This window comes from Nestor notabilis, unplaced genomic scaffold (assembly GCF_000696875.1).
Source record: "Nestor notabilis isolate BGI_N333 unplaced genomic scaffold, ASM69687v1 scaffold1855, whole genome shotgun sequence".
Taxonomy (NCBI): Eukaryota; Metazoa; Chordata; class Aves; order Psittaciformes; family Psittacidae; genus Nestor; species Nestor notabilis.
In genome coordinates this window covers 33,402-56,290 of record NW_009930426.1, presented here as the reverse complement: position 1 = coordinate 56,290, position 22,889 = coordinate 33,402, and the positions used below count along the sequence as shown (strand labels likewise).

The window sequence follows — 22,889 nt, the reverse complement described above, 5'->3', positions numbered from 1 at the left end:
TATTCCTAGCTCTGACAAATCCTTGACCAAATTCAACAGAAGCAGCTGTTGAGAAAGCTTTAAAGTTGGACCCAATATCTGCATTAAATCAACAGGTAATATGAATAACTCTTTATCTCGAGCAATCAGAAACTGGAAGAATACGTTATCCAGTTTCAACAGTGTGTTCTAATGGGGTACTCAGACAGTGGATTTGCTTATCCAAAGAGGAAAACAACCAGAAACAGCCATACATTGTCAAGGTACTGCGGTTTTGAAGGCTAACATGTTGTTACTAGCACTGTTATGAGTTAATAAAATATCCCATTTTTACTGTAGCTCTAAAAATCCATCCAGGTGCTTTTCTCTTATTTGTAACCCTTCTTGCTTAAAACCAGTCAGAGAACGTAAGTAACAATGATTCTTACCTTCTGAGAAGTATGTTCTTTGCAAAAATATGCTATAATATTCAGTTAAGTATTAATCTCAGCTGGGGACTATTCAGCTATGAAGACTGATGCTGCCGGTTCATGATATAATGATGTCCTGCATATCATACAGATTTGCAGGTGTCACTTTTTAGACTAATAACGAATTGCAGGTCTGACAACTCACTTGCCATCTTAAGATATTTTTAACTTTCTTTTTGTTGTGACAGGCAACAAAAAATGATTAAATTTAGTCCTGGGATTTGACACTACAGCAGGCTGCCTTCTATTTGTTGATTACTATTGATTTTCTTTGATACTTCATTTAAAAATCAATAGCTAGAAAGAAAAATAGGCATGGTTTACACAAATTTAAACATGCTATTGTATGCTAGAAGAGGCTACAGTTTTGGCAGGGCACTGGCATTCAATTATGAGAAAAGCTCTTAACAGGTGAAACCAAGGGCTCCAGATCAATATTCAGTTTTCTTTCTCAATCAGAGAAAGTGGCCATAAATTTGGCTCATCAGTGTTATTTTCAAGACACTCCCAAAGCAAATAATTTCACATTTTTTTCAGCTTTCCATGGCACTCATACTAAAGGACAAAAGGTAAAGTTTAGAGCAAAATGTAAAGAAAAAATAAATCTAACAGAAATCTGTACTACCTGGAGTTCATCCGTGCCTTTAGCTTCTTGGCTTTCTTTTTAGTCTTTTGCTTCTCCTCTCCATCTTTTAATGGTTCCACAGGAACAGAACTCTCTATCACAATATCCACAATGTATTTCTTTAATGAAAGGTGCTCCTGCAGAAAAAATTGAAATAATATTTGATCTTACAGTATGCGACTGAGGTTATAGATCACCTTCCCAGGAACCAACAGTGGTGAGTATTTAACAAAAGCTTAAGAAAAATGATGAAAAACTTTAAACCAGATTTTGAGTAAGAAATTATTGTACACTGTAGAGAACACATAATAGGTATTTTGGAATTAGGGAGAATACTTAGTGAGAGAAGAAGAATATTGTCCCTTATTTGCAAGAAACTATTACTTAGCAAGTATGAACTCCAAGTTGACATAATCTCCTCTTCTCCAAGCTGCTGTTTACAGCTACATGAAGCCAATGCCCTGCCCTACCAACATAACTCATTACATTAAACGAACTAGCCCTGGTTTGTGGTTATAACTCTTCATGCAAATCTAAACCTGTCTTAACTTTTTATTAAAATATATGGAAACTATTCACTACTTCAATGGTACCATTTATTGATGGGAATATTACTTCTCCTCTCACATTAACCAATTTGCAGTTAAGTAAAATATCGGTAAAATCTCAGTTGTCCACAGAAGAAACATTTTAATTATGAAATAGTTTGGTTTTGACATAATAGCATGCAAGAAAAGGGAATGCGATCACAGCATGTGATTGTAAATAAATGCTTTGTTTCAAGATTAAAAAAAAATGTAACAAGAACTTCCCTATTTCCCCAGAAGAACTTTCACATTTATAGACCACCCATATACAGTTCAAGGTCTACATATTTATCAATCAGAGACAAATAACCAACAGAGCTATTCTCCTAAAGCTGTTCTCGATTTTGATTGACCTATGCTGTCCATGAACAGACATGTAGGTGCCTGTAACAATTCCAGTGACCAGTGGACTATCCAGAAACTACATGTGCAAACAACCCCACCCGCCCAAAAAACAGATGCTGAGCACATGATGAACTATAGGTAACCACTGCTTTGTAAGATAATTTCTACTTGAAAATGATTTGTGCCACTATCAGTTGTGGTTATTCCTTCCTTTTGCTACAGGATCCTTATAATGCAAAGTAAAAGGTGAAGTGTTAAAAGATTTATAGACAATATTTTCCAGAAAACAAATTATATTTTCTTTCACTGATTCAGGAAAATATGATGCCTGTTGAAAACAAAATAAATCTCTGCGAAATTTCCTGGAAAAAGACCGTTTAGTTTTTGTAAAGCATCGCTGCATGATCCAACCCAGCAATATATATTTGGTCAAAGGAGTAATTGAAATTTCCATTTTAAATCATATGAATGCAAAATTAATACTGAGTATTGGACATAAGAAGACATCAAGCATAATAATCTAAGCAAATTCTAAATGTAACACTGACTTTAGCTTTGATACACTGCTGACCCTGTATAACCCCCCAGTACAGCCAGTTTTTCCTCAATGTATTGTCCAAGTGATCAAACCACGGATACCGCTATCTCCATATGTAACATAATTTTTACAGCTTTTGTAAGCATTGCCCCCCTCCCTTTTAATATTATCCTTGTAATTTCAGCATGATGTGCTTAAAGGAGAACTTTTCTTAAGGTATCTTGAAATGTTGTCACCTTTGAGCATGACTCAGTAGTACAAGACTAGCAAACCAGTTCTTGATGAGTTAGCTCTTTAACCAAGCGGTAGTAGCACAGAACATAAACCATCCCAGTGCAGGTTAAGAAACCCCCATCCATTTTTGTCTCCTTAGAGATGTATCCCTCAACACCCATTTAATAATAGCTTTTCCCTCAACCTCTCTTTTTGAAAACAGAAACCTGCTCATAAGGTTGCAACTTCACAGGGAACTGCTGAGTTTGAGTTTTCCAATGCTAAGAAAATAAAGGACTTCCTCAGAATACACTGCTACTGCTCCTGCTTTGCTACCAAGCTTCAGTGTACTTAACCTGTGTGGATGCTCAGTTATTAAACAAAACATATTAATTACTTCAGTGGGATTTCAGAGGTACATCCTTGCTTTCCAAACTGAACTAGTATACCTTAGCACTGTACTTTACTTCATGTCATGCGAGCAAGATGAAGCACTTGTAACATGTAAAGCTAACAATGACTATTACTATAGCTCTACGTCTTTGTTCAACTGTGAAACTGGATTTTTGGTTCATCAGATCTTCAAATCATTTCCTACATCCTTCAAAGTGACAGCAGAGCAAAATGAAGTTAACAATGCACTTGGAAATGGCCTTACAGAAGGGGCAGAACACCTCCATCCAGGCATGGTCAGCCTGCAGTCCTCCTGTTGCACTGCAACAAGCAAACATGGTATCAGACTTCTGTCTGTGAGAAGTGAGACAAAGCCTTGTGTCCCCCTGAGCAGCCATTCATGGCTCAGCAGATGCCTTGAAGAGAACTGCAGGGTTCAACAAGCACACTCATTTATCACCCTGTGAGGGCTGAAAGAGCGCTCTCTCTCGCTGTCAGCAGCATGCAGGATGGTTACAGACCACTCCGTTCACATGAACCCCGGCACCTCCATGAACGACGTTTCTCAGAGTTCTCAGCTTTCACGTGTGGCAGTTTGGATTAATATCAGACTTCATACAAGCAGCTCATTAAAGCAAGACTACCTTACTTGTAAAGTAATAATACCTTGTGTCACAAAAACAATCACTTTTTGAAGGCACAGATCAAAGCGTAGGATTATCGCGGTGGGCAGATCGACACCATTCAGGTGTGAAACAAGTCTAACTAACAGCTTGGTATCGAATGACAACTGACATCTGAAGAGAGCTGCTGCCAGACCATGCTTCAGAGCAGCCTAGAAACATTTATTCCCATGTTTTATTAAGTTCCTTCCAGTTACCTGAAAAAACAAAGGTGTTTAAACCCACTGAGTCACACTCAAGTACCGTGTGTCCAATTCTTTCACTAACCAAATTCGTGACTCACTTGACCTGCACAACGGGTTGCACGGGTTAACGTACCATAAAAGTAATTGCCATGACTGTATGAAAGGGAGTGAAGCCAGTGCAGTGTGTAGAAAGCAAACTTTTGTCATCTTCTGAATGCTTTTATTTAGGCAATAATGAAACCATTCAATTTCAGGGTTTTTTTCTTTCTAATAAAGGTAATGCAGAACCACCGTGTAATCCAGTCACTTCCTCCTGAAAGCATTTATTTATTATTATTTTTATAGAAATATATGCTAAATGGAGTAAATATTTCTGAGACTAATTTACACTCTCTAAAGAGGAGTTCGGGGTTTGTCTTCATGACAATGTGAAGGAGGATTCCTTCATATTGATTCTTTGCTATGTTGAGCACATTCTGACCCCAAACCCTCAGATACTAGTGAGCCACCACATCTTTGGAGAATTTAGGCCATTATAAATGCAAAGCATTATTAATAAAGGCTCTTTTCTCATGAAAGCTTCTGTTAGTAAGATCTATACTCACACCTACCAAAAATGTTCATTGCAGTTTCAGTTTCTACACCAGCAATGCCAGTTTTAGATGTGCAATTTCGCTAAAGCTTTGTTTTAGAGACTTATGTATAATACAGTTGTTTTGCTGATCTTGTCCTAACAGAGTATTTTGTATCTCAGGATTAAAGCAGAACCAGCCATAATGGTCATTAAGCACCAGATTTCTGCCACTGTTTTTCACAACTCATCCTCTGAATGGCACAGCTGACACCAACTATGACTATGTCACAAAATAAGGTACCAGCTTTCAGGAAGATGGCAGAATCCATGCGACAAAGTCTGTCCTGTGCTGTGATGTGCAGCTGCAAAATATGGGAACAGGAATGGAATGCTGATTTCTTCATGATCATCCGTACGTATTGCTCTGTATGTGCTCGTACGGTGACGGCTCAGTGATGCATCAGAGTAGAAAATACTCCTGCTATTTCTCTCTACATGCATTCACCAAAACTAAGTTTTTTTACCTGTTTCCCAGAGGGAGACTGTCTCTTGCTGAAAAAGCTTATGAAACGTAAAGGTAACCTGGTAAATGTAAACGATTTGCTATTTAATGGCATCCTGTATGTGCACACGTTGTTATTTGACATAGCCATATAGACCGCTAAGAATTTCTATATAACACTGATGCCATTTTTAAAACAACCAAAATAAATTTCCTGTAAAAGTTTCAGCACTTCATTTACAAGCAAGGTGATAAAAACTAACATTAAATGCACATGTAAAGCTGCAGCCACCACAAAGCAGACATGACAGAAATGAGATTATTTACCAAAAATGTCTTTGCTTTTCTTCTCTGCTCCCTCCATCTCAACTGTTCTGACTTTTAGTCACTGAGAATCCTGAAACTTGCCAAACGCAACAGATGGGCCTCGTCTACAAACTACATGAGAAATCAAGTTGCCAAAACCATTAAAGCTAAAACTCTGAAGGGCACCCATGAAGTCACATTCTTGCTGGTTATTGCCTAGTCCCATCCAACTGCCAGAAACAGAAAAACCAGCCAGTTCACTTCGTATCTTGAAGTTCACAATTTCAGATGACTAAGCACTTCTTAGAACCAAGTTTTTCTCTATGCAATGACACGGCTTTTTCTTACACGAAACGTTTACATTATAAAGATTACAGAATTATTATCCATATTCTCTGAAATAAAGGACATTTTTCAGACTCCAGAACAAATATATGTGCAAAATTTTTCCATGAAAAGTGTAGCAAATACTACAAAATGCTGAAATGCTACGCAGTTGAGTACTGTCCATTTCAGTTTGGATGAGGAAAACCATACCATAAAAGCTGGATTCTGAACCTTGGTAATCTATATAAAATACAACAGCTGGAGAATAAATTTCCTGACACCCTCTTCATACAATACCCATACACAAGACTAGTACTCTTGACTAGCTCTCCCCATTTCATGTCCTGATCACAGCAACAACATCCATGTGTGATCCTGACAGATGGAATGCTGGCTATGTAATTATTTCCCAAATCAGAACACAACTGTAAAACTCTTTTCCTCCCTGATCTCTCTGCCTGTGACACTTCTGGCTCTCTGCATTACATATAAGCTACTACTCATTTCCCTACTCAGCAAATATTTATAGTAACTTTATTAAATCGTGATGGAAAGCACGCCAAACAGAATTCTTCCTAACAAAACTTCCTCATACTAAAATTAGGAGTGAGAATAACACAAATACTTATTTCCCTTTCTCTTCTTTTTAAGTAAGCATTGCCTTTTTATGGATTCTGCCTGCGGCAAGATGGCACAGGTAGGACAATACTGCAGCAGAGCATCTGTCATTTGCTCAAGCTGGGAAGAAAATCACAGCCTGGCGTTTGTTGCTGTAGGGCAGTCCTGACTTAAGATTCTTTGTTCTCTTGTGCTCCTGTTGCTCCTTGCTGGCTCTCACGAAGCACAATATTCCTCCTAATCCATAGTGGTAACAGCACGGGAAGGAAGGCTCTGAAATTCCCCCGGTCTGCAGCCAGTCAGCTGCTAGCAGAGATGGCCAGGATCATCACCCAGTATATCAAGTGTTTTCTGCTGTTTTCTAGAAGCTCCAGAAAGTCCTGTGCTACCACAAAGCAGCCCTGGAGTGAAATCCCATTGACTAGCAGCAGGCATGCGGAGGCCTGAGCTTTCCAGTGCTCAGTGTGTTTTATACAGAGTGTGACATGGGGTTCTTCAGCTGTGTTTCAGTTCTGTATAAACTAGCCAGTTTATCTAAGTGGAAAACCTTGCCAGCCACTGGACCCAAAAAAACTGTCCCCAAAACGACCTTCTTGGAATCCAAAAAGTTTATGGGTTTTTTTCTCTATTATTTTCATTTTCATTCCCTTCTGTATTTCTGGATTCTGGCCAGAACTGAAGCAGAAGAGCCAGAATACCGTAAGACTGGTTATTCTTATTATTTTTGTATTCTTTCCAACCTTGAATCCCCAAGTTTGGAAAGAAAAGGCATTCTTCTAAGTTTTCTAACCCAGTTCTGCAGACCAAGGCAACTTGAAAAATACCTCACTCTAGCTATTTATCTAAATTTGATCTTCAGCACTTCCAAACACTTGTTTTTCCTTGCCTTCCTACAATAAACATGAGGAATATTATAAAGAAATACTTGTAGTAGCTTAAATCACATAATAATTGCTATCATTCATTTACCATTTTAATAAAAAAACCTTAATAGCAAGCTGAGTGTTTTGTCTAACTGTAAGGTACATAAGGAACATATTCTAGCAAATCAATGGGTAACTATGCTGAAGTCTACATACATCTTCTGGATTAACATCTTTACCTGTTTCAAAATGAACAATATCCTGTAACTACATAAAATAACTAAAAAAATGCTTTCAATATTTATTACCACTGTCAGGACTAACAGTTTCTTACTTGTATATAATCACTTAGGGATGGATTTGCCAAATTCTGAAGACGTCTTTAAGGTTCAATTCTAAATCATGTTACCACAGGAATATTTGTTCATGATTTTATTACATGTTTCAACAAACCTCCTCAGTATTTGATTTTTTCCCCTCACAGCCGAGGACAATATTTAATATGGAAAACAGATGCTGAAGCTGACTATGAGTTATATCAAATGCAGAATTCAATTTTCAACATTATAACCAATGACAGCTTGAAACACAGTCATTAATGCTTAATCATAAAGAGATTAAATGTTTGTGATCAAACACTGTTACAATCCCACAAGTGATGATCCATTCTAAAATATAGAGAGGATTCAAAACACATTCATTAATGCTTGATCCTAAAGAGATCAAATGTTTGTGATCAAATACTGTTATCATACCACGAGTGATGATCCACTCCAAAACACACACAAGATTCAAAATAAGGAAAGTATTTGCCTGTTACCATTAACAGAGCTAATATTATTGTAACAGTGAAAAAACAGCTTGCAGAAATAAGGAAATGGATATTCATATATTACTTTATCAAAATCAAGATTTGAACTATTCACATTTCTATGCTAGAATGTACTTCAGAAGATGAGTGTAGAGCATTAAAAAAGCTTTTATTTCTCATGCAAAACTGAAGACTGACCTTTCATTGTAGAAGCAGTTTTACCTTCGCTTCGTTCATTTAAGATTAGATTTTTTAAATGAGAGACTAATACTGCTATTTAGCATGTCCATGGTACATACTATTTTTACTGCTAATACTTTTAGTGACCTTCCTTGTCCATAAATTCAATGATATGACAGCCTGCCACAAAGATAAATAGCAAATAATATCCTGGATAGTAAGTCCAGATATTTCTGGAGGTTCCTAATATCATTCCTTTTCCCACTTGTCACTCCAAAATGTGGGAAAGAAGGCAAAGGAAAACTCTTTCTTCCAGGAGAATGAGAACTGTGCATACTGGACATGGAAAGCACCACTCTGCAGATTAGGGAAGCAAGCTGGAAGGCACTGACATTATCATCTAGCTGCAAGGGCAAGCATGAGGAAGGTGGAAATGAGAGTGCAGTTGGCCCTGCCAGCAGTAGTTTTTCTTACTGGCTATGAATATTCAGGATATCCAAGTCACAGGGAAGAAAGGTGCAGCTGTTGGCAATGATCTATCACAATTAAAGACACAGCCAATAAACAATTAATCATCCACATTTTTGCCAAGAAAAACAACACTTTATAATGTATTACAGGTAAGAAGCTATTGCTGCACAAAGTGCCAAAAACCAGAACTGATGTATAGAGTTCTGAGAGACCTTCTGCAAACTGCATCATGGATTAAACTTTATAATTACACGATCACTCATGACAGCTTCTTGTAGGACAAATGTATTCACAGCAGTATTACAAGGCCAAAGTTCCTGTGCTGAAAAGACTACAGGTATCCAACAGATACTGAACATCTATAAACAAAACCGGACCACAGATGCCTGGCCTAGTTCCATTCCATTCCACGTGTAGCAAAACACAACTCCTCTCTAAAAATATCCTCCCTTCCTCAGAGGGAAAAAAAAGAAAATTGAGTACAGCAAAAAGCAAACTCAACTGAAAATATTATTGGGTTGGGGAGCTCTTGGTGATTTACAGATTGCTTCCACTGAGCAATAGGGAAGAAAAATGGGCTACTGTTGGAAAACTAATGATCAGACACTAGGAAAAAAAACAGTTTTACAATGAAGTCTATATTCTGTAACTCTGTGGATAAAAGAAACAGAAATATGATTCAACACATGACCAAACCATATGCACCACTCTATTACCCAGAAACTACGCGAGTATTATATGCCCGCAGAGCTAACTCAAGACCATCTCCTTGTACCACCATAGTCACAACTGACTGTCCAAATGAGACCGGAGTGCAATCAAACACCAGAATAAGACCAAGCCTGCACACTTGAGCACACAGAGTTGCTAGTTGCAAAAAAACCAGACTCCCAGGAAAGCCTTAATCCAGATCCTTCAGTAACAAAGCACAAGAGAAAAGCTTAAATTGAATGCTAAGGACTTTCAATATTTTATTCTGAATGAAACTCAGAATGCAGATGGCTAAAATCACACTTGGACTTCAGGAAAGCAGATTTGGACCTCTTCAGGGATCTGTTTGGTGGAATACCATGAGATGATAAAGTCCTGGAAAGAACAAGGGCCCAAGAAAGCTGTTAAGATTCAAGGATCACCTCCACCAAGCTCCAGAGTGATGCATCCCAACAAACAGGAAGTCTAGCAAAAATGCCAGGAGGCCTGCATGGATGAACAAGGAGCTCCTGGACAAATTGAGACACAAAAAGGAAGCCTACAGAGGGTGGGAGCAAGGACAGGAAGCCTGGAAGGAATACAGAGAATCTGTCCGAGCAGCCAGGAATATCTCAAACTCCTCTATTGGATGAAATGAAAAAAAAGCTGTTCATCTTTAGTGTTGTTATTTTCCATTCAGCTTAATCATATCTTTCAGATAGGTTACCAAAGGAGTTCAGAGGACACTACTCTTCATTTAAATAGATGAACTTTAAAACCTTCTGATTCTGAAGCGAAAAAACTTTTTGGTTTTTTTCCAGTACTGCTGAGGCTGAAGCAATAAAACAATCGTTACATATAATTTTAATGAAAACACTGTGAATTAAAAATAATCATTAAAAAAAAGTCCAGGCATCACCATGTCTCTGGCCAAGAAAGCTCCTTGAAAATACAGAAGAAAAAGAGCAAAGGTCAGACATGGAAACATTCCCACATTTCCTTCCCTCGGTAAGTTCCTCTGTAAGAAATAATGGAAGCAGCACACAACCTTCAGAAAACAGCTCGATTTCCTAAAGACTAACACCCCCTTGCCCTAAAAAGCTCTCAGAAATTCAAACGCACATGAAAATCAGCTTTGCCTCTGTGTTGTGATAGCTATAAACCTTCCATGTACCAGCCCAACTCTGCTTTCTCAGGCAGTCCCTCACCACATCCTGGCAAAAGCACAATCCTGCCAGCGCAGCAGTGCTGCTACCAGGGGAACCCGCCAGCACCGTTATGCACGTTGTAAATCAGACCCTGCTACACTCTAGACAGACCTGTGCTAGAAAAGGCTTGCACTGCAACCCCAGCCAACTTGACAAGCCACAGCAGAGAGCAGGCTGCAGCCACTGGCTAGCTGGGGTGTTTGTAAAAGCAATGCGGGTGGGCTCAACCATGTCCTTCTATAAATCCTCACGTTTTAATGCTGTCAGTCTTCAGACAACAATCACCTCTGCTCTATTATGGGATTATATTTTCACTTGATCTAAATATTCCTCTAAGAAATTGTTTCATTTATATTATGACAATAGAGTCTGTTTTCTTCCTTGATAAAAAAGTGCAGATTTTTCACATATGCAAACAAAGGTTCATTAATATTCCTCCGTTCTGCTTTGGAATACCTAAAATTCTAGCATGCACCTTATATAAATTAGCCAAACTCTTGCCATGTTACCTACTTCAAATGGTTTTTAGAAGTACTTTTCACTTATTAGAAACATTAATAGATTGCATGGAACTACATGACTTATACTCTGGAAGTGCCTTTAGACCATGGTATTTAAATGACAGGAGATACAGACACGAGATAGGACAATGATTCAAAGGAAGCAAGCTACAAGGATTACTGATGTTAGGTGCTTTTCTCAAGGCAAACTAGGATAGACACGAGAGGCAAAAAAAAGGGAAACCAGAGGGGCAGAAACATGAACAAATAACCTAGGAACTACAGGCGGGAGCACAGACTCCAAGGTCCTTGCACAGACTCCGCAGCCTAATGAAATCACTGTGTGTTGTCCCAGGGCTTTCAACAGGCACCTTCACTGCGACTCCCTTTGTGTCAGAAGCCCTTTGTGTCACACTGGCTTTGATTCAATGAAACTGTTAGTTCCAACTTCCAACATACTATTTGATTCCAGTGAAGCCAATGGCACTAAACTGCATACATTGTTTATACCATGCTGCACTGAAAGGAATATGATTATTAAGAGAGGGGACAGGAAATCAATAGCATAGAAAATAGCAATGTGAAAAGAAGGCAAAAGCTGGAAGTTTGATGGAAGAAGACATGCATTTAAGCAGAGACAGGAAATGTAGACAGAGCATTGTTACTGTACTGAAGATGATGGGACAGTGACAGCATTACAACTTTCAGAAAAATAATATAGGCAAAACAACTTCTAGCCTGAAGCCTACGCTGCTGGAGGAGTTCTGCCATCTACATGAATGAAGGAAGTAAAAAATGTGACTAGAACGTCTCTTGCTTCTTCGTAATAACCACTGTTTCAGAATCAGCTGACTTCTGCTTTAAGAGAAATCTCCATCCTTTTCAGGTGGATGAAGAAAATCCAAATGAAGAAAATCCAAAAAGCTGAGATGAAGCAAAGCTGTCATCCAATCTCAGAAATAACTTCATGCTGTTCCATTTTTAGTATCTTCACTCACAACAAAACTATTTTCTTTGTGAGCTTCACCAAACACATGGCATCTGCAAGTGAATTAATCTTATTGATTATCTAATACTAGCTGTCAGCTCTTGCACAATGTATGCTGGAATTAAGCACAATATATGCTTAATTCCGAGACAATAGAAACCTGCTCCTAAAGTCTACTTTTATACCTGAAAATGTAAAATTACAGAGCCTACAGATGCTATAAGCATCTACAGCATCTATATACCTATATAGCAAAGGGATAAAAACTAGATTATAATAATTTCTTTTTATATCTAGCAAGCTCAACCACCAGCATCCACATGGCCCAGAGAAATCAGTGTCAACGGTCATTCTGTACAGTTTTTAACTTCTTGCTTACAGTCAAATCAAGCAAAAACAATCCTTACGGTGTGAAGACACTGTAGACCCACTTACTCTAATCAGTTTTCAAATTCTTTAGGAGATACTTAACTCTCACCTTCTGGGATACCACTATGGTCAAAACAAAAATATTTCAAGTCCTTCTGTGATTTCTTAGATAATAATAATAAAGAAATTCTATGGTCAGATTACAATTTTTTAAAAAGCTTTCTTTCCAGCAGCTGCCTATTATACTTAACAGGCTTCACACAAAATGAGTCAAAGATCACGAGTAAGTTATCTGAGGTGTCAAGTGCACAAGGTTAAAGGTGAAATTTTATTAGGTCAAAGGTGATATAAATCTTTTATGTCAAAGCAGAAGGGTCACAGACAAGATGTATATAATCTAAAGACATCACAGATGACAAGTAATAACTTTAAGTAGTACAAGTGTGTTCTCACTACAGATACCTTCATTGACAGAGAAACTGAAAACAGTGACGGGTAACTGTGAGTATTGTAATGCTTCCCTGAAATATGGTTTTACTTCAGTATAATACACTGGGAAGTTTTTCTCAAGTATTTCAAAAGTCACCCAAAGTTACTAAATGCTTTAGTGACGGGGAGGCACCGTTTGGCATTAAGAATGAGGTACACAAAGCGGATTGCTCTGGTAAATGCTCTTGCTTTTCTACTTTACAATGACCGTATCTTTAGCATGTGCATCTTATTACTGCTCTCTGGGGAAAAAAACACCCAATCCAAACAACAAACACAGCAGAAAGGGCCTCAGGCCAAGGGAATTTCAGATTACAACAGTATAGTTCAGAATTGTGTATTCAGGCTAATGAAAATATAGCTACAAATAATACATGAAATATCTAACAATAGAAGCATCTATATGTTGCCAGTATGCCAAATACTACGCACCATCTTGATTAAGGATATTTAAATCTGCTATTATAATCATCAAGCTGTTTATTCAGTTAAAACTGTTCTCTCCTTTTGCTCCTGCACTAAGTATGCATTCAAGAAACTCCATACCTTAAACCTTAGCCTTGGTCTTAAGTTCACATCAAAATATTTTGCTGACTAACACTAGATTTAAGCACAAAAATCGAGATATCTGTGCCCTCTAGTGGAACTTCTTTTTCACCAGCTGGGCACAGATGTAGGAGTTCTAATGTGATCCTTTTTTCTGGAAGCTGGAATTGTTAAACTATCAAATTAAATGTTGTGAATAGTGTATAAAACCCAGTCAATAGAAAATCTAGTTCACTGCTTTCCTTCATATTTATCTGATGGAAATCTCTCAGCTTCTATTTCTAGGAAAATGGATGTAGTGTGAAGCCTCATATATCCAATTAGGTAAACCAGGCATCTTAAAACCAAATCCAAACCCACACAAGCTCCACTAAGCACCGTCAAAGAGGAAAGAAGAAACTGAAAAGACAGTTTATGTACTTTCATTACAGCTAGGAAGGGGGAGGCAAACTGCAACTCAGCAAAATTTTATTCCTCCAGACTACTGTATCTCAACCAATTTTTTTACTGTTTTTCCAGTGGTAACCTCCTCTCTGGATTTCAGTACCTCGGAGACTAAATTTTCCAAAGCTTTTCAAAAAGGAAAACGAAAGATGGTACCACTAGTTTTCAGCTACAAAGGAAAGGATGAGACAGCCAAAAATCAGAAGTACCGAGCAGCGTCATTTGAATAGGCTTGGAAATATTTTTGAACACGCTGAAGTTAAACCTGAATCAGCCCTGAAGAACCAGCTTATACAATATTTCTGCCTAACATCTGACAGGTATAATGCAGGGGCATTCATAAATGTTTTGGATAAAACAGAACTCAAAGGCTGATTGTTAGAATTTGTCTTACAGAAAAGGCCTTGACTTAATACTGTAGTTCAATTCAGGCGACAACACCAAGAAATTAAATCAGACAACCATTCACAAGTCTTTTCTTCAAAACAGCATCATTTCTTGATTTACTATAAAAAGTCCTCAATGTTTCCTAAAAATCACTCAAAATGCAAATTCTTCTGAAGAAGCTACTGAAAAATGAATTACTGCTCTTTCTAGCAGTGCTAATACTTGCAAAGCATTTCCAATCTTACATTTGAAAGTAATTTAGCACTGCAAATTTCAGCATGAGTGAGTGACCTCGAAGCAGAAGATAGCACATCTGATTACCTAAAAAGGACTAAGATATTTTAAACAACAGGAAGGAACAACAACAATAAAGTAAGGCAAGACAGGAGATTTTTATGATGAGAAGATATAGTGAGATGAAAAATGCGTTTGGATTAACAGAAAAGCAACATGTGACATTTTATTCACAATCTATTTTAAATGGCAATTGCCTGAAGTATTTGACTCCACTGTTTCTTTCATTCCTTTTCATTGGTAGTCTCTATTCAAAAAGGCACTTAGCATTCCCATGCTAACACAAACACTCTTGTTCGATTCCTTTGTAAGAATTTTCAAGACTTTCTTAGACTACTGAGCTGGATGGCATTTAAAACTGGAAATAATATAGAAGAAGATACTATAAAACTTACCACTTCTTCATCTGAAAGCTCTCGCCCTTGTATACTACTGTTCTCTCGCACAGCTTGTTGGTGTTTTTTTCCTTTAATGTGGCTAAAAAGGTATACTTCTGATGAAATCTGTAATGACAATGACTTAACAGTCATTTTCCCCTCAATAATTCATAAATCTATAAATAACAGTGTTATGCAGGACTCCAGAGTAAAAGATCTCCCTGCTTCCTACTCAGTGACTATATGGCTTCCTCTTCTCCACCGTTCCTGGGACATACGGAATCGTGGACACAAGAAGAGATACCCTGTTTACATTGGAGGTCTGCCTGGCAAAGTACTTCGCTTCCAACAGTGACCAAAAAAGAAGATACCACAGGAAAAGAGGAGACAAAGCAAACGCTGGTTCTCCCATTTGGCACTTCTAAGCCTCCAACCAAATTTAGTTCAAGAACTTCTTGAGCTTGATGTTGTTTCTCTGTATCTAGGAACCTTCAGCAAATTTCAGTACAATGAAACTTGTCCAGTCACTCCCCGAACTAAACTCAAATATCCACAGGATCTTGTAACAAGGTGTTCACAGCTCAGCTACCTGCTATGTAAAGAACCACGGTTTTTACTTTAAATCTAGTGTTTAACTACCTTCATTTGATGGTAGTTAAATGCTTTCTTTAATTTGATGCTCTCGAATTCTTGCTTTTCTTAGAAGAGACAGCTAACAACCAGGTACTGTCCGCATTCTCCATTCAACCTTCAACTCTACAGTTCTTTCAAATCTTCCCTAAACCACCTGATTTACAGACAGAAGAATCCAAAATAAGGTGCACTTTACAAGAGCAGAGCAGGGACACAATGGGTGTGCAGTACTCTCATCTGTGAATGAAGCGTAACTTGTAGCTTCAGGGCTTAGGTTGGCCTTGCATTTCTGATAGTGTTCCTCCCCTCTACCCAACTTACCATCACATTGCATAATGAGCACTGTTTTTTTCGTTCATATGGTGTAAGTTTTGGTGCATAATCAGTATTAGCATGTCTTCCACTACTTAATTCAGCTGCTTTCTCTTTCCTTTGTTCAATTTGTTCCATGTGCCTTCTAATACTTTCATCATGCTGAATGGAAAATAATCAAAGCAACAAAGAAAACACATTGAATTACAGTGAATGGAATTAAACTGTACAAAGAAATATGAGGAATTACCAACTATACAGTTAGGATGTACTTCTGGTAAATTGAAACTATTTTTCATTTCTGAAAGGCATTAGAAGTCACCACACATCAGACACTACAATTTAAAAATCATCAGCGCCAATTCTGTTTTACAGCAAATCCACCTCTAAATCTTGTTGCTGTATTTAACATTCCTGATTTTGCTCTTAATGAAACACTCAGAATACACGTTCAGAATACAAGTTCAACTCTTATCCTTTTATACCTTCAGTTGAATCTTCTTCTGTAGTTCTTCCATGGCTTCTTGTTGAGCTGCAGTAAGAGCCGCCAACCTCTCTTCTCGATCTCTAACCAAGGGATAATATACGGAAAACTTGTAAATGTGAAGTATGCATAATACTGACTAATTCATGTGTGAAACAGAACCCGTAATTGGGAGAACAAGCACCCAAAAGAATTAAGCTGAAGATGGCTCCGCAGAAGAGAAAGACAACAAAAAGCAGCTTATAAAGAATGCAATGCTTTTATTTTGATGATTTTATAAACATAGACACTAGCATCTTTGTAGCAAAACCTAGATCATACTTCAGTCCAAAACGGAGCAATGACAGTCAACGTAACACTGCAGAATAGTGATGAATGTGATAACCTGCCACCACGAGCATTCTCCAGCCAATGGCTAGAGTCAGTGAACCAAGGGGGAGGAGAACAGTGGCAAATCAAGGAAAAAACAGACAGCAATGAGGGCAGTTTGTTTTATAAAAGTGTTGATGAGTGGCAGTTTGAATATATAAACTCATTAATAAAACTTTGACCAGCATCAAATGATACAGTCATCAGTGATAAACTGATGCTCTAAAATACTGCAATTCTAAATGTTCAACATACCAAAGGATAGCAAAAGATTAGGCATTTATCTTACTGTCACCTTCTCTACATCGTTGCAGTCAGGATGTATTTTGCTCACTGAACTTGTCTGCCCTGCATCCCTCTTCCAAAAAGTGAATCACGCCTCAAACTCAAGTTGTCCTCTTCACTTTTAGCAACTCTCCATCCCCTCCCCAGCACAGGTCCAAAGCACAGCTGTCGTGCATCTGGATGTCAGTAAGAGCCTGTGAATTCCCTAAGCATCACCCTATTAAGGAGAAACCTGCAGATAACAGTCATCAGTAAGCCAAGAACTGGACATCTGTGAAAGACCAAAAGAAGTAATGAAAGCTTTGAGTAAAACTGGGCAATGAAGAAGTTACTCAAAGCCATAGCCACCTTTTTAAACTACATGCTAAAATTAAAGTTATTGAGAGACAAAACTAGAAAAGCTGACATAAAGAGTATTATCCAAACCGCAGTGCTTTTAGGGTTACGCACAGCTCTGTTTGGGTTTTTGAAACAGAAAACTGACAGAAAAAACAAAGTCAGTTCTGTAAAAGCAGGAGGCTGGGATAAAGTAGTATTTTCAAACAAAAGCCACAGAAAATATAAAGGCAGATAGGAAAGAAGATGGGGAGGAAGCAAGTCCAATGATAAACACTACACACAATTGTCCTTTCAGACAGGATAAGTGGACTCTTCCAGTCACCATGGGCGTGGAGGGGGGTGAGGAAGAGATGATGGATGAGAAGCCTTAGGTACTTTATGTGCTATCTCCCCTGAGGTACATAAAGAAAGACTGAACTACAGTCTGTGTTTTTGTTTTAAAGAGCTCCTGACTCACACCATGAGCTCAAACAAATCACAACACATGAACCAAACCCAAAGCTTATTTTAGCTATTTCTTTCAGTATGCGTTTATACATCTTTGTTTAATCCTCTAATCTATAATAAATTAATATCATTGCATACTTCAGGTTAATAATATTTGAAACAAAACTCTGAAGTTGTGATTGATAGAGCATCACCATTACTCCTGCACAAGCCTTCTGAGCAGCATGCTTTTTACATGATCAGGTTACACTGCAGTTTTATGATTTCCACTGACAAGAACAAAATTTTCCTTATTATGGATTTTGACTCTCTGGAATATAAAATACTCTGAAATTACATCTAAAACCTTGCTGGAATCAAGTTAATGAACCATAAGGGCAGGGAGGCTTTTAAAGTCAGCTTTAGGTACACTATTCCTTTCATACAGATGCTTTAATCACCACCAGATGCACATGGCAAAGCTTATACTGAAGAAAGTTTAAGCAGATATTCCAAAAATTACTAATTCCAGCAAGTACTAAATCTTCAGGATAAGAGACAAATCCTAGCAGCAGGGGAAAAAAAAGCAACAAAGCAAACCACCAAATGATACCCCAAGGTTCCACCAAAATAGGCCAAAGCTCTCTCGTGTAATCAGCATCTGGCAAAGAAAATGAAGCATGGTACTGCAATAGCAAGTACAAAGCATTTGAAAACTGAGTGCCATCCGAGCAAATACAGAGGAAATTTGACCTCTTCCTCAGGGATTGTAGTGATAGGACAAGAAGAAATGGGTTCAAGCCTAGACAGGGGAAGTTCAAGTTGGATATAAGGAAGTTCTTCCCTGTGAGGGTGCTGAGGCGCTGGCACAGGGTGCCCAGAGAAGTGGTAAATGCTCCATCCCTGGCAGTGTTCAAGGCCAGGCTGGATGTGGCTTGGAGCAACCTGGTCTAGTGGAAGGTGTCCCTGCCTGTGGCAGGGGGCTGGAACTGGATGATCTTAAGGTCCTTTCCAGCCCTAACTATTCTATGATTCTGTGAAAGACAGTACTACCAGAAGGCAAACTGCAAATGCTGTTCTTCACATGTCATAATGAAATATAAATGGGGTGCAACAAAGGAAAGTAGCAGACTTAAAACTGGTTAAACAAAAAGAGCAAATAATTACATGTCTTGAGGCTTTAGAGAAGTTCTAACCATAGAAGATTTCAGAAACCAAAGCTGTCAGTGGGCCAATTCTCTCCCATTTGCTTGCTGTGAGGGTTTCCTCAAATTTCAGAAAGATCTAGAAGCCTTACACATGCAGTGTCTATCCACCCCAAATAGCCTAACCAAAATTCCCCATTAGTCCTAACCTTCTTCAAGTGCCTGTGAAGGACAAAAAGATACTGAAGGATCCCTCCCAGCTCACTCTATCTCATTGTGACTTTAGCTCAACACACTGAGGAAAGGTCCATGACGTCCTGGGCAAGGCCACAGATCCTATCCACAATTCATTAAATATCTAATCAAAAAATAGAATCTCTTTATGATGTCAAACTAGAATTACTCATGACTTTGGAAGATGACCAATACATTTCTGAATATTTCACGTGGATAAAAAAGCCAAACCTCTCCATGACAACTTTGAAGGAAACAAGCTGTGACAATAAAAATGTTTAAAGAAGCATTAGTGAGCACTTCTTGTCATCAGACAAGTGTAACTTCTATTTAGATTCTACAGAATGCCTGTGGCAGAGGAACCGCAGGAGAAGAGGGAATAACAGAAGGTGAATACAAACAGAATTTGGCAAATGAAACAATAATCAGAAAGCAGTTTTTCCTGAATCAGACTTGAAAGTCCGCTTTCCTCATACACTACAATGCCACCCAACATTCATTCTCCCTTCACTTCATGGTTGGCTCAAAAGAAAGAGAGAAGAGCCCATATGAAAACCCCTTCATAAACTTTTGATCATGGGCAAAACCATAAACCAAGTAGTTGGAAGGCAACAGAATTAATGAAGCCCGATTTCCCGGCTTTGTGCTTCACAGAGGTAATCTCTGGTGTCTGCAGAAAAGTGAACTCAAATTGATGCCAGTAGGTCCAAAAGTTACCGGAGAATGGAGGAAATAGGGAACCCAGGGCCATTAATCTTCCTTCCTTTGAAAACTAAGCTATGAAAAAGGCAAATTATCTAAAGGTCTTGTTCGCAATAAAATTAAGATGAACATAATAAAATGCAGCTTTGCATGTTATATAGTGCATGCACCTAAGGAATACAAAAATCTATTACAGAACTTATGATTACTCACCTGATTTCTTCTTTAAAACTATTCATCAAGAATCTTTACGAACGTTACTTTTCAAATACTAAGCCTGAAGAGCTCAGAAGGTACCACTGTTGACTGCTGTTAGAGAGAAGCTGCAGTTTGCTGCAAAGGATAACCAATGAAATGATTGCAAAGCTACCTGGCCCTCTCCCGTGCCGCATCCTCTCGTGCTTTTTCTTTCTCTTGCCTCTGCTGTTCAATCCGTGCTTCTTGTTCTTTCCTCTTCATTAGCAGCTCCTCAACTCGGGCTTGCCGTTCTGCTTCGAGGGCTCTTTTGCGCTCCTAGTCAGAGAAAAGGAAACTCTAACTGTTCTTTTAGGAAAATAACCAAAAAAGAATCAACGGAAACTGTATTTTAACATCTGCTTAGAGAATTTTATCTTGCTTTCATGATGGAGTAAGAACTGCTTTTTTATTAGATCAGCTTTTGCATAAGCAACCTCAAGGGTACTTTTCACTGATAACACAGTCACCCCTTGGAAATCCAGACATTTTTAATTATATATTCTCTCAAAAATAGTTTCACCCAGGACTTTTGGAGTACATTCTGCCACAAAAACAGCTTCTGAGCCACTGAAGTCAGTAACATGCCCCATTTTTCAACAAGGAGATAGAATCAGCGGCTAAATTCTAAGCTCTGGCTGGATTCACAAACGATCTACAGTTGTGGTGATCTGAGGCATGTACAGAGAGGGAGGAAGAGTTTACATAAGAAGAAAACTGATGGTTTAGATTCTAACATAGATAACAGTGCCAAAAAAATGGATGCATGAGACTGGGAAAACTTAGTATTGAAATGATGTTGGCATATGACAAGGAGTATTTTTCTGTTTCCTCTCAAAGTTTTAAGAGTTACCAAAATATGAAGCTTTTCTTATAATGGAGTAACAAATATTTTTAAAAAAGAAGGTTAAGACAGGCATGAATCATCTATCCCGCATTTTTAACACCTCTGCTATAGAGGCTTCAAGACTTGCCTTTCTCCCTCTTACTGCTAAAACATAAACAAGGAACATATACTTTTCCAGTAACAGAAGGTAAGAACAAAGGAGGTTAAGATAGAAAACAAAGACTGCATAGCCAAAATTAAAACCAAATCATATCTAATTGTTCCCCTGCAACTATAGATATATCGTACCTGAACTGCTTCATCACGTGCTTGTTTTTCCTCTTGTCTTCGTTGACGCTCCTCTTGTAATTCATTTAAGCGTTGTTCATATTCTTTTAGTTTATTTAACACATCATGACGTTTGTTCTGAGCTTCTAAGGTGTTTATAAATGCAATTTCATTTACCTGCAAGTCATCAGAAAGTGTCAGAAAAGATGTGTGAAGTTGAAAGAAGTTTTCATTCTTAGGGAATTTCACCCATGTGTTAATGATCCATTTGATAATTAAACTTGTCCAGAACGGGTTGGAAAACTACCAAGTTGAGAATAAGGCTTTGGGGTTTCATTGGGGGTTTTTTAGTTTTGTTTGTTTTTCTTTTTGTTTTAAACAGGAAAGCCCATGGAATATACACATGAGAAATTGAATTGTATCAGAAAAACAAAAAACTTTGGCTAAATACCAGGAAGATCTTCCCAGTCTTCTCAGCAATGAGACTTTATTAGTCTATTCTCTCCTCCACAAAAAAGACCCAGCTGGATAAATCAGTTACACTTGTTAAGTGCTAGTAGAATCCAACAGGTCTTTTGATCTAACTTTAAATATATGGGTACTTACTGAATAAAAAGTGAAACTATACGTACTGTGTATAAGAAAATAGAAGCTGCTCAATGTCCTGCTCTTTCTTATCAGTATAGGCTATTTCTCAAACATATATATTATTTTTTTCAACCACAGGACAGTGCAATAGACAAGAACAGAAAGGAAATAATATGAAAAGGCTAACCTGAGTACTTTAATGTGTACACCAAAAATATCAAAGATGCTTTTCCACTATTTGGGTTCATGAAGGTAATCAATATTTTGTCCTCACCACAAGATTGCTGAACAAAATTCTTGACAACTTTAGGCTTTTAAATGCAAATGCTCTATAAACTCATACGGATGAGGAAAATAAAATTCAATCAACTCTGATTTAATAAAAAGCAACATTTTAGATCAAAATTTTTTTGAGGAAAATCAAAAAGATTTATCACCTATAAACCATACTTAACGGTTTATGATTGAAATAGAAATTATATGCTGTACTCAAGAGTTCATGCTCTGTCTGAATCCACAAAAGCAGTGAGTAAAGAGAAGATACATAGTCAGACAACAATAGATCATGTAAAAGGGTGGTAGGATAATATTTGTTGCTATGTTTACTGACTAGAATCCATTTACAGGATGGATTTCAACATTCAGTAAACAAGTAAGCACTAGGAATTTAGATAATCAATTGGGCAGCAACAATTACTACGGTGTTCAGCTATACTAGTCTTCAGGTATTTCTTTAAAGCCTTCTGGCCCAATTAAACTTTATTTCCAGAACACAAGAACCTCAAGAGGCAGCAGATCTTACACCTTCAACCACTCAAAATACTTGAAACATCTGCTTAGGTGGAGAATTATGGCAAGTGTGATTTAGTTAATATGATTAGAGAAGTCAAACTGGTGTAATGAAATAATAATGAACGTATGTTAGACTCAATTAGATAACCTAAGAATCATTTTAATCCCAGAGACAGAAACGGCAACTTAATACAAATGTTAGATCAGTTTTGTTGTGCTTATCTTAAATAACACAGATGAACAGCCACATCAATCACAGCTGGGATACAT

General features: G+C 37.9%; 1 protein-coding gene across 1 annotated transcript in view; it reads right to left on the bottom strand.

Moving 5' to 3' along the window:
- The window catches only part of SCAPER (S-phase cyclin A-associated protein in the ER), a gene marked incomplete at its 3' end in the record, with an annotated part of 97,834 nt that overhangs the window by 46,019 nt on the left and 28,926 nt on the right, over nt 1-22,889 (bottom strand). Inside the window, exons 13-18 of the mRNA XM_010015382.1 lie at nt 21,261-21,416; nt 20,262-20,404; nt 16,393-16,474; nt 15,917-16,069; nt 14,981-15,088; nt 1,075-1,211 (exon numbers count right to left, since the gene is read on the bottom strand). Coding sequence (XP_010013684.1) covers nt 1,075-1,211; nt 14,981-15,088; nt 15,917-16,069; nt 16,393-16,474; nt 20,262-20,404; nt 21,261-21,416 — 779 coding nt within the window. The remainder of the gene's footprint in view (nt 1-1,074; nt 1,212-14,980; nt 15,089-15,916; nt 16,070-16,392; nt 16,475-20,261; nt 20,405-21,260; nt 21,417-22,889) is intronic.